This window comes from Belonocnema kinseyi, chromosome 8, assembly GCF_010883055.1.
Source record: "Belonocnema kinseyi isolate 2016_QV_RU_SX_M_011 chromosome 8, B_treatae_v1, whole genome shotgun sequence".
NCBI lineage: Eukaryota > Metazoa > Arthropoda > Insecta > Hymenoptera > Cynipidae > Belonocnema > Belonocnema kinseyi.
The window spans coordinates 90,411,012-90,428,709 of NC_046664.1; the positions used below are offsets into that span (position 1 = coordinate 90,411,012).

At 30.5% G+C, this 17,698-nt stretch overlaps 1 protein-coding gene across 1 annotated transcript in view; it reads left to right on the forward strand.

Moving 5' to 3' along the window:
- LOC117178800 (pyrokinin-1 receptor-like) overlaps positions 1-13,050 on the forward strand; it is an 86,339-nt gene extending 73,289 nt beyond the window's left edge. The window contains exons 5-7 of the mRNA XM_033370279.1: positions 3,089-3,303; positions 9,118-9,541; positions 12,145-13,050. Of these exons, the coding sequence (XP_033226170.1) occupies positions 3,089-3,303; positions 9,118-9,541; positions 12,145-12,386 (881 nt within the window). The 3' untranslated portion in view covers positions 12,387-13,050. The remainder of the gene's footprint in view (positions 1-3,088; positions 3,304-9,117; positions 9,542-12,144) is intronic.
- The last annotated feature ends 4,648 nt before the right edge of the window (positions 13,051-17,698 follow it).

A 17,698-nucleotide genomic window follows, 5' to 3' on the forward strand; every position in this document is an offset into this window, starting at 1 on the left:
TTCGTTCGTACGGAGCAATAAAGTAGCTATAAGGCAAATGAAAGCAAATGGTTCGGCTCTATTTAACGAAAGAGACTTGCGCTTTTTCTCAGCTGGCAATAGACCAATGTTAACCATATATTATATTTAGTTGTATTTAGTCGATTTTTAAAGTCCTTATGAAAAGTTTTGATCCATATGCCACGCAGTGAGGACAAACAAAAAGTTTCAGTGTTCCTATTTTCTAAACTGATTTAAAAGTTTCTTCTTACAGATAAGATGTATCTCGAGCTCGAGTTTTTATCTATTTTAGTTAATTCAGTATTTAAGTCAAAACATTTAGATTTACTCTCAATCGTTGTCCTTGAATGTTCGGTCATGATTAATTATTCATTTGACATGATGCGAATTTGATCAATTAATTTATTGAGTTGAGTATTGAGTGATAGAATTTGTTGTTAAAAAATATTACTTCTAATACATTTCTAGAATTTCAGGAAAAAATTTGTCAACAAGGTGACTATGTGGATCATAAAGAAACCCTTCCACTCAAAAGTAAATAGAAATTTTCTTAATAACATTCACTTGATAGCTCTGTAGGATGCTCGAAATCAGCGTAAGGGGGGAACCTTAGAAGTTAATATTAAGGGTTTTTCTGAAGCAAAAATAAATATTTTAGTTCAGAGGATCACAACTCGACCGAAGGGGTTTCAAGTGATTTCAGTGATTTCATGTGAATTAAAGTGACTTGACCCCAGTAATTGCAGCGAGAGTGTATATCTGACTTCATGAGTTGTTGACCTCTTGACTTTAGTAAATTTATAGTTAGAGATCAGGTGAAAATCATAATTTTCGTATGGTGACCTATCAATGGCTATAGATTGTTTGAAATTATTTTTTTCATTTTTCACTAAATTTCTTTGACGCCCATTTTCCCCATTTTTCCATGAGAATACAATATTTCCGATGCTCTATGGAGCAACAGGAAAGATGGAAAATTTCGAAATTCATGGTCAGTCGAAAATCCAAATTTGTCAATGACTACTTCTTCAGAATTTCTTTTTTTTACTTAGAAATGAATTTCTTTGACTTCCAGTTAGTAAATTTCTGGAGATTACAAAATTTTCAACGTCTTAAGAACAATAAGGAACTTTTTATAAAATTTTAATTTTTGGGATTAGGTAAAACCCCGGCTTTTGTTATGATAGCCTATAAATGGCTGCAGCTTCTTTGGAATATTTTTCTTCATTTAGAACAGAATTTCTTTGCCTGCATGTTAGTCACTTTCATGGAGGATACAAAATTTCTGACCACCCAGGAGAAACAAGGAAGTTTTTAGAAAATTTCAAATTTCGGCCAGATTCGAGAAAAATTACTGAATTTTTTGTTACTGTTTTTATTTTATTTTCTCTGGTAAAATTGTAGTGAATTATGTAAATGGAAAAATCTTCCAAATTTGTTTTCAGTGGAAAAGTCACTTTCCCAATCTAAAAAAATATAAAAGCGAGTTTTCTATTGGCAAAAGGGTTCAAAGTTTTAAAATTCAAATAATTTTATAAAATTACACCTGAGATTTAATTAAATAAACATTTAAATAAATAAAAGGCCGTGTGTAGGTTCACAGAAATTCAGCGAGCGTAGAACAAATATTTTTTTAGTGGGCCCAGGAAAGCTGGAAAAGGGTGACTAGATTCACCGAAGTTCGGTGAATTTAGCACAAATATTGTCCGTGAACCCAGACACTTCATTTGAATACAAAGAAAACAGAAATTTCAGATGAAGAATACTTTTTTTAATACGTTTTTTTAATATATAGGTCAAAGGAACCAATTATCGAGGAAATAGGCAACCTCAAACTTTCCTATACTATCTCTTGTGAATGCAAACTCCTACAACTTAATTTTTTTTGGCTAAACTGTAAGTTTATCGATCTTTCATTCATGTATGTATTTTCTTTCAGAAATTTATAATTTGAAACAAAAATTGTAATACAAATGAAATGCATCAAATACATAATTTCTCGAAATTCAGAGTGTGGATAAAAGACAACTTTTTTAAGGTTTTCTTTTTAAAAAATAAAAACGCTGTTTTTATTATGATTATAATTACTGTTCGTTATAATTACTAACTAATATTTATACATATCGACAAATGGGACAAGAAAAAATCGATATAACAATTTCTCGAGGTGGGTCATCGAAATATGGAGCTTTGCCAAAAATTTTCCCCAATTAATCGATCATTTATTTTTTTAAATGTCAATATAGTTTTTTCAAGTAATATGTATTTTTACCCATTAATTTGTTTATAAAAATTATTTCAATTTTTAAGAAATTTAATACAGAATAAAATTTTCAACTCATTGAGAGTACATTTTCTAATTATATTTGTTATTTAAAAGGAACTATTAATAAATGGACCAAATGGTATAAGGGTTTTAAATTCTTTAATAATCCATTACCAAATCTGAGAAGATATGCGGGGAAATCTTTAAACCTTTCAATTTCAATTATCTAGAAAATCCACGAACAATGGTTCTCGTTTAGAAAAAAAATCCCTACGATTGGAAACTCGTTACAAGGATTAAGACAAAAGGAATCTTGGTTGAAAATAATTCTAGTGTTTAAGGATTTTATTATAGCCGCAAGGATGACAAAATATTGTCATTTTCAAATATATTTTGGCAGTATTATTCTCTTCCAGAGCTTTTAAAAATAAATTCCTGAATTTAATATAAAATGTTTCTGATATATTGTCTTTCATTTTAAAAACTTTAACCGATATTTTATTTACTTTAAAAATAAGAAGGCAAAAAAAAACATTGAATGGTCGTTATGACGTGGCGTCATAAGATAACATTTTCCCTCAATAAACTAAAGAAATAATTTTCCTACCTTTTGTGAGAAGCCACTTTGGTTGCAAAGATAGTAACAGGGTTGTAAAAGAAGAATTGCAACGGAATGGCATTTTGTGTAAGTACTTCTTCCTCCGAGGATTTGTCTAATACACACTCAAGAATGTGTCGCAAACCCTGCCTAGTAGAGTGCCCATAAAAACGTGCCTTCTTTTTGAATTAACCTTTAATGCGAGTTTTCTCTTTTATTTTTAGTTGCAGTTGTTGTAGCTTTCTTCATCTGCTGGGCACCATTTCATGCACAGCGACTCCTTGCTGTCTACGCCAAAGAAAAAGAATACCCCCATCCTATTTTGGTTACGGTTTACACCACACTGACCTACGTGTCTGGGATTTTTTACTATCTATCGACCACCGTTAATCCACTACTTTACAACATTATGTCCAACAAGTTTCGAGAAGCTTTCAAGGTAAGGCACCTTTATTAGCTATTGTTTCTTTTTTTTAAACTCTTTTAACCAGTTTTAATCCCTGGTTTTCCAATTCCATGTCCAAGTAGTTCATAAAGTCTTTCAAAGTAAGTTCAGGGATCGGATTCGGCTTAGCACGCAGAACAAAAATAACATATTGGATTTTTTTTACCAAACTTTGTCTCCGGGAATAGTTCCTATTCAAGTTTCAGAAAATAAATAATGAACTCTTTTCGTGTATACTATTTTGATTTCTCTATTAGAAAATTTAGGAAGAAGTCCATCCTGAATTTTTAGAAATAAGTAAGGGCGATTGCCAAAAAGTAGACCATTTAAGTCAATTAGATTTTCGAAAACAACAAAATTTTAAAAATGCCTAAAACATACTAATATATGAAATATATGAAACGAAGAGCTAGGGATGTGAGTCAATTAAACATTTCTCTGAAACATTGAAAGCTTCATGAAAGAATGAAACTTTTCATTAAATCACATTTTTCGAGACGTTCGTTGAGCTATAGAACTGTACTTAAATTACGTAACATATCAATGAGGTGAGAGGGAGCAAACGAAACGAATGAGTCGCAGTAATTGTACACAAATTTAGTGTATGAATTTAACTTTACATGCCAAAGAAACCTGGCGAGTAAAAAATGAACCTGGCCAACAACAATTTTTAAAAAGTGTCAGTGAATTTTATTAGTCAGGGAAAAGTCAGGGACTTAAAAAAGAATTTTGCAAAAGTCCGAGAATTACTATAACTTTAAATAATTTTCAAGCAGAATAAATATGACATTTTTTAACTTCAAATTGAAATTGTTTTATTTCATTTCATAAAGATTCTAGCTTAACAATTTTACAAGTTTAAGATTCTGGTTCAAATAAGTCTGATTCAAGTATTTTGTTTGAAAATTTTGATTGAACCACTTTGTTAAGTAATATTTTTTTTCTCGGAGATTCATATATGTATTTTTATTGGAAAATTCATCTTCTTAGTTGCAGGTTTAACTATTTTGTTGAAAACGGATCTTTTTTAATTAAAAATTCAACTGCGTGGGTAAAAGTTGAATAATTCGCTGAAAATTTTGTTTTTATTATATTCTCACCTCAATCAGAAGGTATTGGTTTTACGTGAAAAATTACTTTCGCTGATTCCATCAAATGCTGACGTTTTGAGGCCTCCTGAGTTAGAAAAAATAGTTTTTACGTTGGTGTCCTGCTTCGTCGTTGTGGTCGTCGTTGCCGTCTGTATAACGAATAACTTTTCTAGCCTACTTACTAGAGAAAATTTTTTAAACTATTTTTATCATAATCAGAGTTATAGAATTTTCGAATTAAAAAAAAACAAACGAAGATGAAAATTTTAATCCAAACAACGGACGATATGAAAAAAGGTCAAGAGAATAAAAACGTTATTTTTTTAATGTCCTACAAGATTATCATAACAACTCTTTGAATGTGTTATTAAGAATGTTTTGATGGAACACGTATTTTTTGTTTTAATCGTAAAAAATAAAAAGATTTAATTTTTGAGCCAACCATAAAAGCTATGGAAAAATAAAGACAGAAATTGCTCACCCAAAAAAAAGCTACAAAATGGTCATGAATGATTTTTTGATAGGGCGCGCAGGTTTTGTTTCGATCGTACAAATTATTTTTTGACAGAATGCGCACTTTTTACATTCCCCCCTAGTTTTTGTCAAATGTCCACGTTTTGAGACCCCCTGAATCCGCAAAACAGGTTTTTACGAATGTGTCTGCCTGTATGTATGTATGTATGATGTCTGTATATCTGTATGTATGTCTGTCTGTGAACACGATTACTTTTGAAAAAAATCATCTATCAGATTGCCCTTTGGTGCACTTGTTTAGTGTCCTAAACTATAGGTCAAGTTCGTTAGCCAGCTATTTTCATAAAAATTCCAAAATTATCTGTACAGTTATTCATAGTATTAAACAAGTCAAACAATTTATCCTGATGACTTTTTTCAAAAAATCAAAAATTACCAGAGTTATAGCATTATAAAATTCCAAAAAACACACTTAAATCAACATTTTATGCCAAATAACGCGCGATATGAAAAAGTCAAGAAAACAAAAATGTTGCTTTTTGAATTCCCTACGAGATTATCATAATAACTTTTTGAATTTTCTTGAAAAATGAAAAATTCAAATTTTAACAGCATTCAAAATAATGAAAAATCCAAAAATTACATTTTTCGGCCAAACTGTGCAAAATACGGTAAAACATAAATACACCAAAATTGTGCATTTGAAAAAGATCTACAAATTTTTTATTAACCACTTTTTTATAGGATGCGTAGTTTTGGGTTTAATTATGAAAAACGTCATTAACAGTAAAAAAAATGTACCTGCTGCGTGGGCACTTTCTTACCACTACTTTTGTCTTTTAATTTCTTTTTCGTCTCGTGTGTGAGGTTTCAAAAAATTTAACTTTTCATGTTTTTGGTGCTATTTTTCACGATTTAAACTAGAAACAGAACTATCAAAAAATTATACGTGACAAATAAATCACTTTTACATTCTCATCAGAGAAGGTATTACATTTGTATAAAATTTGACCTCCCTAGTTTTTGTCAGAAGTTCCACGTTTTTAGACCCCCTGAATCCGAAAAACAGGCGTTTACAAATGTGTCTATCTGTTTGTCTATCTACCTGTCGTTATGTCTGTCTTTATGTCTGCCTGTGTGTGAGCATGATAACTTTTGAAAAAAATTAATCTTTAAATGGGCTTTTGGTACACTCTTTTAGTGTCCTAAGCTAAATGCCAAGTTCGTTAGTCAGCCATTTTGGGTAAAAATACTAAAAGTGAACCCATTTTTAAAATTTTAGAGTACACATTTTTTCAAGATTCTAAAAATTCTGCTACAGTTGTTCATAGTAATTGAAAAGAAAAATGTTACTTTTCGATAGCCCTCAGGGGCATCGGAACGATTTTTTCCATGGGTGTGCTGACCGAAAATATTTTCCAAAATATAAATTTAAGATAAATATTAGGTTTATTTTATTATTATTAGGTGTAGTGATTTGATCGGTGGGCGGAGCCCATCCATAAAATTTCATGGGTGGGCTCAAGCCAACCCGGCCCACACGGCTCCGACGCCCCTGATAGCCCTATAAGATTATCATATCAGCTTTTTGAATTTTTTTAAAAATTTAGATTTTGACTGCACGATAATTAATTAAAAATCAAAAATTATGTTTTGTGGTCAAACTGTGCAAGATAGGAAAAGAAAATGATAAGACAAACATTGTGCACCCAAAAAATATCTAGAAATTTGTTATTATTCACTTTTTTATAGGACACGTGGTTTCTGTTTTTTTATATAAAAAACATTGAAAATATTTCATCGAAGGTAGAGCGAACATTTTTTTATGTATATATTTATGCCTGTCTGCCTGTTAGCACGATAACTTTTAAAGAAATAATTCTATTAGATTGGCCTCTAGTACACTCTTTGTGTATCGTAAACTAAAGGTTAAGTTCGTCATCCATTCATTATGGATAATTATAACAACTTTTGGAATTTTATTGATAAATCAAAAGATAAACTTTGACAGCATAAAAAATAATGGAAAACCCAAAAGTTACATTTGTTCATGCAACATTTTCACAGTATTTCAAATATTTATTCACAAATATTATTGTGAAAACAAGACAATAAAAATACATATGTTTCGGAATCAATGCATATTATGTTAGTGTGTCCAGAGGTAGACCACGGAAATAATTGTTCGAATATGTAAATGAAACCCTAATTTGAAGAGACATAATAAACCATAAAAACACAAGAGCTTACAAAATAAATGCATGGACGTGCAAGAAGCTAGAGAAGTATGCGAGGACAGAAAACTGTGGCGACAAATATTTTTTAAAAAGATTGTCAGTAGAGTGAATGGCGCCTGAAACAAGAGACCTTGAATATTAATGGGCCCAAGTGGTAAGCTTCACATGATGACTTTCTGAGGCTCTTCACTTGGGTTGATCGCTAGAGAGATTGATCAGCAATCTGGGTCGGAGCCGCGTTGCGGAACGAACGTGTTATTTAAATAAGGAAAACGGCAATTCTAGATCAATCTAGAAATTGATACCCCTCCCCACATTACTCCCTTCCTCACCGAGCGAGTCACGCTTATCCCTGCAAGGTAATAGCTTACCGTTATATTTTTGCAACATCTGAATAAATAGTCTCAAACCGAGGTATAGAGATAAATATAATATACCTTTGACATAATGCAGTTGAACTAACTGTAGAAAAGTTCGCATTTAGAACAAAAACGAGTGCGAAGCACGAGATGCGCGATGAGAATCAGTTCGTTCAAGCCGAAGGAGCTTTAACAAAAGAGAATTTACAATCATCAAATTACAATCGTCGATGCTTGAATTTAATTTTAAAAGTTCTGTACACAAATGTGAGGGAAGTAAAAAACCGACCGCGTAACGCTAGGTAAATACATTATCGAGCGCGAAGCAGGAGAATCAACAGACGCGCGCCGTAGACGCGTTGGAACTTGTTAGGGAGAAAGTTCAATTTTTATACAGAAAATTCATTTTTTTAATGACATTTCACAATATTCATTCTGTCATCGAAGAAAACAGTGACAACGACTAATCCGCAGCTTTTAAATAATATACATATGTTTTGTGCATATGAAGTGTATATCGACGGGTGAGCTGAAGAATGTAGTGTCTGATTTTTGTTTGAATAGACGTCGTATCTCGCTCACGGTTCCAATAGAATGTATCCGAACCGTGAGCGAGATACGGCGTCTCTGGAAACAAAAATCAGACACTACGTTCTTCCGCTCACCTGTCGATATATGAAAATTGTTGGTTATCGTGTGTGTACTCGTATATAGTGTATATATGTTTTGTTAAGTTATTAATACAGGATTCATATAATATTGTGAATAGTGTAAGTAAAGTAAAGGATGCTAATCTGACTGACGACCTCATCGTGGTGCATCCTGGGCAAACATGAAATTAATTTGGCGAATGTCAGCGATAAACAAAAAGAAGTATTTTTCTATCTACTTATAATCAATTGACACTGTGACTGGGGAATTCACGACAAAATGTGTTTGTAATCGAATGATGCTGTTGCATCTGTTTTATATTACACCATTGAGTATATATTATTGCGTCATAAGCTAAAAATGAAGCTAGCCCCTCATTCTCATAGAATTGCATACATATGAGGGGCCAACTGAGTAGTTTTTTAAACTATGAAGTACCGCTACGATCATTTACGCAAAAATATATATTGAATATTTGAATGCGTGCATGACATTATAAAAAAATGGTTGATGTTCCAAAAGTACTTACTTTGAGAAAAATTATTTAAAAGTGATAATAATTTTGTTCGACCCCGTGTAATGAACAGAATTGGTTCTTGAATTTTTTTCAGAACTTTCTAAGTACTCTTTATAACATATATTTCAACCATCAATATCGGTCAAGCCGTTTTCGAGAAAATTTTTTTTTTCGAAATGTTATAACTTGTAAAAAAAAAAGTTTTTAAGTTAAGACTTAAGGTAAATTTATCTCATATGAGGAGCCACATATCCCTGCAATATTGATCATATCCGAGCGGGGGTACCTAGACCATGTTTATCCTGCTGCGACCTTTAAAATTGTTTAATTTTAAAGCCTTAAATTTTTAATTTGTGATTTAAAATTATTTTACTAATTGCTGGATTAAACACAATAGTGTGATTTCTTGCTGATCCTGAACAGAAAAAAATTAATACATTGTTATAAAATGTGTAAGAAAAAATCTATTTATTTTCCAGATGATGCTGTCTAAGCATTGTGGTAGAAGATTAGAAAAGGCGAGTCCTTTACGACCAATTTACAGCAGCCTATCTCGATACCCGAGATCAGCAATGCACCATATCGACTCTCACAAATCTGCTTCAGTTTCCATAAGCTATGAAAATCAGCGGCTATCGAATAACGATCAACGCCAAAGCTCATCGGAGGCTAGCAGTGAAAAAAACGAAAACAAATCTCAGGCGGCTGGTGACTTGAAAACGAATGGAAGTCATCCAGGAATTTGTAGGAATAGCTCCAGAGGTTCGTCAAATTCGAGCCAAGTCACTGTCATGACTGCTCTTGGAAAAAGTTTCAGTGAGGGGAACAACAACTCAGAAACTACTTATTTTGACGAATGCCCTCTAAGGATACAATCTCGACCATTAAAAGCTGTAACACTGGGTAAGTTTAATCAATTACACTTAAACTTGGATTTAAGAAGTCCGGATATACGGCGTTCCAATAATTAATGTCCTCGGTAGTTTTTTGATGAAGGGATCCGCGTGTCCGAGAGAGAGGCGGTGCTCAGACATGCGTGACAAACAGCATAAGGACAGTCCCCTCAGCGCGTTAATTGCGTCAGTTGTTAGAATCCGTTCAAATCCAACAGAAGTTGTTTATGTGGCCTTTGCTATTTACGCTTGAATTGTCTGGATTTATGTTGAAACCTACTGCAAAGTATATCCGAAATCGGTCTTAAATCCAAGTTCCAGTGTAAAAACAAACATCCGCGTGCTACCCGCACAATTATTTTCTTTTGTCTTAAGCAATATTTAAAATTAAATATAAAGTGAAAATATTGATACCAAATTTTTTTATTTTACAATTTAATCTAAACTAAATTTTTGAACTCTATTATTGTTCAAACATTGCAAAATTTCTTTGTAATGTCATGATTTTTTATTAAAAATATAAATTTTTGACCAAAAACATTAGCTTAACATAACAAAAAATTATTTAAGATTGTAAATACATAACATTTTAAAGACTTTTTCTTAGGCACTGTCTATGGTTACGGAATTTTCCGTAACGTCAGCCCTAAACGAGCTAAAAGGAGTAGAGTTACCGAAAATTTCGTAAACGACAGTGCATATTTTAAACCAAAATCATTGCATATCAGTCTAATTATTTTTCATTGAAAATACCAGCTCCAGGTGAAAATTATAAAATACTATAATTCTTGTTTGATTCATAATGAGGCTTGTTTAAAAAATACCAAATCTCGATGTAAAATTATAACATTACTTAAAATTGAACTGCTGGCGATCAAAAGGGGATACGCCCAAAACCCCGTCCTTTTAGTTGGCCCCTGGGTCATTTTATCAGGTCGAATTTTAATTTTTGAATAAGATATCCCAATAGAAAATTGTATTACGCATATTTTTAGTCCTATAAATAAATAAGGTGACTTTATTAGTTTTCGAAATAATTAAAAAATGTTACTTTTTTCTACCATCGCAAAATACGAATTTTCGGTGTTCAACTCGCCATAAGTTCTACAATAATAAGAATTTTATAATGAAAATTTTAGAAAATATGGACCATCATATAACGAAACTAATAATATTTTTAGAATTCTAATGAATTGTCACTAAAAATTGATAACAATTTTTATTCGTCTCATGGCGTAAATTCGATATTGAAAGTTTCAAACGCTTCTGGGGTCGAACGAATTTTCAGAAAATTAAAATTAAAGGTCGCCTAAACTTTGGTTAAGATTCAAGAAAGTTTTTTTGAAAATATCAGGCAATTATGTTTTATAGTCTTAAACTCACAATTGATTTAAGATCTCAGCGCTGTCCCGCACGCGTTTTAGTGGCCGGCTTGACTTTCCAATCGTCTGCTAATATACAGACGTTCATAATGCAGGACGAGCTGACACGCGTAAGGGACAGCGCTGAGATCTTAAATCAATTGCAACTATAAAACATAATTGTCTAATATTTTCCCAAAAACGTTCTTGAATCCTAACCAAGGTTTAGGTGAACTTTAATTTTTATTTTCTGAAAATTGGTTCGACTCCCGAAGCCTTTGAAACTTTCCGTATCTCTTTTACGCCATGAGAAGAATAAAAATCGTTATACATTTTTAGCGACGATTCATTAGAATTATATAAATACTGTTAGTTATGTTATATGATAGTGCCTATTTTCTAAAATTTTCATGACAAAATTCCTATTATTGTAAAACTTATGGCGAGTTGAACACCAAAAATTCGTATTTTGAGATTGCAGAAAAAAGTAACAGTTTTTTATTATTTTGAAAACTAATAAAGTCATCTAATTTATTTATAGGACTGAAAATATACACAATGAAATTTTCTATTTGGGATATCTTGCTAAGAAATTAAATTTTGAGCTGAAAAAAATGACACAGGGACCAACTAGAAGGACGGCGTTTCGGACGTATCCCCTTTTGATCGCCAGCGGTTCAAATGTTAAAAATTCGGAACCTTTATGATGGCTCTGTTTAAAATTGCTAATTTCCGGTGAAAAAACTAACGCAACTTAAAATTTTTTGAAATTGTAAGTCCTATTAGAAGCCCTATAATTAACATTACATACATTATACATTATAATTACTAGATTATTTAAATGATAATTACCTGCCTATATACCGATATATTTACCTATATCTACCTATATACCTATATAATTACCTACATTATAATTATTTCTTAAAAGACCGTGTCTACTTTTACCGAAATTCGGTAAGCGTAGCACAAATATTTTCGATGAACCCAAGGAACCTGGAAAAAGGGAGGCTACTCTCTATTCTGTTCTATATCGTCCTGTAATTAAAATTTTGATTTGAAAATCGTACCGACACAAGCTAATCAAATTTAATAAAAGTTCAACTAGTTCCGATATATCGGCACCAATCAGATTTGTGGTAGCACCTGTCTCAACTCTCCACTAAGCTTCTCTAGAATGGATAAAAGGAAACAAATAATGTTGAACCAAAATTAAAAATTGAAAACAATCAAATAAATTTTTTATCCACAGGAATTCTGGCCGAACGTCTGAGGTTTGGAACCAAGGGCTTGTTCGCGAATGAGCAAAGACCAGCAAAACCCAAAGCAAAACCGGAAGTGGCGAGTGCAACCCCAAAGTTCAACAGCCATCCCAGCATTGACAGTGCAAACACAATTAGCAATTCGAGTTTGCAGGATTTCGACGAAACAGAATTTACCGGAACTGAATTAGCGAGGTACATGAGGGAATTAAACGTTGACCTGGTAACCTGAAGACCCTTTACACGCAGGGAAGGTCACCCGACTTTTCGTCGATTTTCACTCAAAAATTAATGAGCGTTTTCGAAGATTCGCCTCATCTACAGTCCTAGTTTGGACAGAGATCCAATTCTGGTATCGTCGAACTGAGAGACCATGACGTCAATTTCGGTATTTAATACTCGGGCATTGTCAAAAAAGTAGCGGATTATACCTTCCATGTAAGAAAATGGTGCAAAAATTATAGCGGGGTTTCAAAGAATGTTGAATGTCTCTAATAAACTCTTTCGAAATCCTCAACGCCTTAAAAAGAAGAGTCTATTTTTACCTGAAAAATTAGCAAATTAATTCTATTTTTTCAATATAAAATTACCAAAAGAAATCATTAAAGAGGACTATCAAATTAATGTTAAATTAACTTTTCCCTCTTTGAAGATTTTATCAAATATTAAGTAATTCTTACGGAAACTACCTATAATTTTATATCTAACGAAAGATACGAAAGCGCTATTAATGTGAATGAGGCCCATAAATATGGGGTAGAAAAATACGGATAATATCGTTAAGGAGTGTGTCTATAAATTAACAATAAGAGCTCATATTTAGTCCCAGTGAATTGTTTTGTTATATGTATTAACTTTTACGATTATAAAACTTTTCAATACTGTTGCACACTTGTGTTTTCAGTTCTCCAATGCCATATATGTAATAGATACAGAAAAAATAAATAAATATAGAAATTAAATAGATACTCGTGTATGAAGTAACGCAGAAACATTTTTATTTTTAAAACCCTGTGTAGAGGGCCAGGAGCCTCAAAAAGTACCCAGTGGGCACAATGCCGTATGATCTGACGATGTCTTTAGGATATCGCAAAGACACCGAAACGACATGGGCATATTATATCGTAACGATGTCGCAAAGACGTCGCCAAATTTTGTGCACACTAGGTAGCCAAAACCCAAGGGTCAGAATTTTAAGGAACTAAATATATTTTTTAATCTGCACAGCCTGAATGATTCTTTGTTTATTATGTCATTTTTTCTTCTTATTGCTTTTTGAATAATATGCAAATATTGCACTTTGAACGTTAATTGTGGAAGTTAAATTTGATGAAAAGTTAATATATTATCTTATAATGGTTGAAATTAGTAGATTTTTTTCTCCAACGCCTTCAATCTGAACAAAGCAAAATTTCAAAAAATAAATAAAATAGAATAAAAAAAGTAAAATAAGAGTAATAAATTATTCGACCTTATATTTTCGCCATACGGAAAAATGTAGTCGCTTAAAATTAAGGCGATTATTTGAAGAATCTTGGACAGAGAGAAAAGTCTTCAAATGTTTCAATACCTTTGAAGAATTAATAGAAAACTATTTATGAGATGCAGAATAAAGTCTACTAATATTTAAAAACTGAGTCGCAGAAAAAAGTCGAGTAATTATTATGTAAAAGTATTTGATGAATTAAGCGACCTTCTCTAAGAAATACTCTAAATGTTAACAATATTTGAAAGAGTTTCTCTATAGCTTACATGACAGTCGGGGGATTTGAAAGATACAGCATTTGAAACATAATTTTTTACATTATAGTATAAAGTTAATCATATTTTATATTATTTTAAACGGAGTTTTATATTTCTTGCTAAAGATAATTTAAGATACGAGAAATCAAAGAACTGAGACACCTCAGCTTATAGAACTTCGTCGACAGTCGCAGAAAACGAGAGGTGATGCGCACCAGTGTTCACGTAGACGTTTTAAAGCTTCTTATTAAAATTTAGAAAAGAGAAAATTTTCCAAACATTAAATATTGAAATAATTGTAGATTAGAGTTTTGAAAATGCGATCAATAAAAATTCAAAGCTTTCGAAATTGAAGTTTTAAAAATGTTCAACTAACTATTCAATAAGAATAATTTTCAAATGAATGGAATTCAAGTCTTTAAATTTTTAATGAAATGATTTCAGACTGTTTAGAAAACAGAAAAATTTTAAAACATTATAAATTTAACTGTTTGGAAATTAGTTAAACTATTAAATTAAAGTTTTAATATCAATTACTCGAGTTCAAGTTTAACCATTTCTGAAACAATTTTTGTATCTAATTATGAAATTATATATCTTTTTTTGAAAAACATACTTTTAAATTTTGAACGCCTTCTATTTATTTATGATTACTCATTTTTTGTAAATAAACTTCCAAGTTTACAATTCAAATTTTATAGACTTGAATCACATCGAGTTGAAAATTATTCACATTTTTTAAATTTCACATTTTCTAAATTTCAATCTAAAGCTTTACAAAATTTCAAGAGATTTCAAAAGATTTTCAAGCATTTTAAATATTTGAGGATGTTTCAAAACATTCCGAGGAATTTTCAATTGATTTCAATAATTTAAAGCAATTTCAAAGAATCTCAACGATTTTTTTCAACTTTTCTGGTTGAAAGTGGAACTACTTTGTTAACATTTTTTTGGTTGATGATTCATCAATTTAGTTAAAGTGGTATACAATTCAGCGTTTCGGATGAAAATTTAACTTTTTGTTTAAAAATTTAACTATTTTGTTGAAAACAAATTTTTTTAAATTTTTTGATGTATTTTATTCCAAGTTTATTTTTTTGCAGAAAACTAATTGTTTTAGTTGAAATTTTAACAATTTCTATTAAAAGTTAGCCAGATGATCATTAATATTAATATAATATTTTATAATTTAAATATTAACATCAATAATATATATATATAATATAATATAATTTTTTTGGCAAAAAATATTTATAGAAATATGGACTGAAAATTCGTTTTCTTGGTGGAAAAATCAATTACTTGTCTTAAACTTGAACTGTTTTGTAAATAATTAAATTTGTATTGGTCTAAGATTCCCCATTTTAGTTAAAAATTCAACTATTTGGTCGTAAACGATTTTTTTTTAATTCTTTTTTTAGCTTAAAAATCCAACAATCTGAGTAAAATTTAAACTATTTGGCTTACTAATGTAGCAGAAAAATAAATTATTTGGTCAAAAATTTCTTTGTTGTAAAACTGTTTGTTTTTTTGCGTGCAAAATTGCTGTTTTTTATGTAAAATTAAATTTTTTATCTGAAAGTGTAGTTTTTCTATTCTTTTCGTAATTTATCCTATATAAATTAAAAATTCAACTATTTAGTAGATAGTTCATATCTTTTTCGAAAAATTCATCTATTTGAATACAAAATCATCTTGTTCGTTGCAAATTTAACATTTTGTTTGAGGATTCAACTATCATGTTTAAAATTTGTCTTTATTGGTTGAATTCTAGTGGTTAAATATCGTTTTTTCTTTGTTTTGTTTTTTTTTTAATTAGTTATTTGGACTGAAAATTTAAAGATTCCACTTTTGGTTGAAAATTTATCTTTTTCTGTTGAAAATCTAATTAATTCTCTGAAAGTCCATCGTTTTTGTTGAAAATTAAATTTCTTGTTGAAGTCTTCTTTTCCACTCTCAAAGCCAATTGTTTTCTAAAACATTACACTTTTTAGCTTTTTGGCTTGAAAATTAATCTTGCTTGTTGAAAAATCATCCATTTGTTTGAGGAGGGTACTATTTTGAACTATTAATATACTATTTATTAACTATTTACGTACTATTCATTTACTATTTTCAACTTGTTGATAATTCGTTTTTTTTTAATTAGTTGGTTTTATAACTAAAAATTGAACTATTCCTTGTTTGGTTGTGAGCCAATCTTTTCTAGTTAAAAATTCAACTATCTGGTTAAAAAATCATATATTCTATGAAAAATTCGTTTTTTTTGTAGGAAGTTATTCTTCTTGGTTAAAAATTCACCTTCTTAGGTGCTGCTACTTTTTTTTGTCGGTAATTTTGATGTTTGATGTATCGTAACCGATTAAAATGTTATTTTGCGATTATCCAAACCTTTTTTATACATATAAATACTAAATAATTCTTGAGAGATGGAATAATTTTCCAATTTTAACTTTCTTATGTTTATAAACTGTAAAAAAACATTTGATCAAAACCACTAGGAGAAAAAAGTATGGATCAAATTTGTAGAAGATTTTTTGCTTTCAAAAGAGCCGCCAAAGGAGAGTTCTTTTTGTATAGAAATAAAAAATAAATTAAAGCATATTTGGAAGACAGTTTTTTTTTTCTAATTCTAAGTTGCATTCAAAGTTAGTTCCATTTTTTTTTTTAAATTATAAAAATGTGACAAAAAATTGATTAGTGTATGCGGTGAACTTTTTAGAAAGACGTAAACCACTCTAAGTTTCTCGTTGATCTCGTTAATGTGCACTGAGGGATTTTCGGGGTTTCTGGTAAGAACAATTCTAATAAAAAATGACAAGATGGTTTTACAACCTACATGTCAGTCCATAAACATAAAAAGTCCAGGAAGAGGAGAAAAGTCGATTTGAAAGAAGACGGAAATAAGCCTCAGGATCATTTGACAAGGAGGAATTCTGGCTAAGCGTGCGATAATAAAAAAATAGATTACCAGGGATATATACGATAAAGGAGAAAAATATTCTATTAATGTATGAAAGAATTTTTTTATTTCACTTCGTAGAAATGTTGAAATATCTAAAAATGCAGGAAAGTAATTTTTTTCAAAAAATACTATGCCTAAAGTTTATATTTTATAACCATAAATGTTTGAATTTTTGTATAGCTAACGGCTGATACAATCCGATCAATAAGAGAAAATTAAATAAAAATTTTAATAGAAAAATAATAAATAAATTTTAAAAATAAGGTTCTTGACAAAAAACTAAAAAAAAAATTTTAAGGCATTAATCCAAATTATTATTACCCCAAAAATTTAATCAATTCCCCTAATTTGTATCCGTGTATAAAATTTGAAGCAAATTGGCTTCCGAAATAAAAAATAAATTTCAAAAATAATATTTCCTTTCCTTTTCTAGTTTGCGAATCAACTCTACTGATTTTCAGTATTTTTTCCTCTTCTGTCGCTGAATATAAATTTAGGGTCAAAACAAATTTGAATGCTTGAACATATTTGAAAGCTCAACTTAACTGGTCTTAAACGCAATTTTAATAAAAAAAGGCATTCCGCTGTCCACTTCTGCCTAATTAAAATTTTTTAAATCGGATTTTGTAATAGTTTCAGAATTTTTTTCACAATAATGCTTCCTTATCTCTCATCAGGTAGGTACATTGATCTCAGTTCATTGAACTTCAACATAATCTACAAAAGATAAGCGAGCTGAGTAATCGAAATTTTGTAAACATATCTTATCGTCTTAGTTAAAAATAACTTAGACGCAATAGCTGAGTACTTTTGATAAAAGAGTATTGACTTTACCT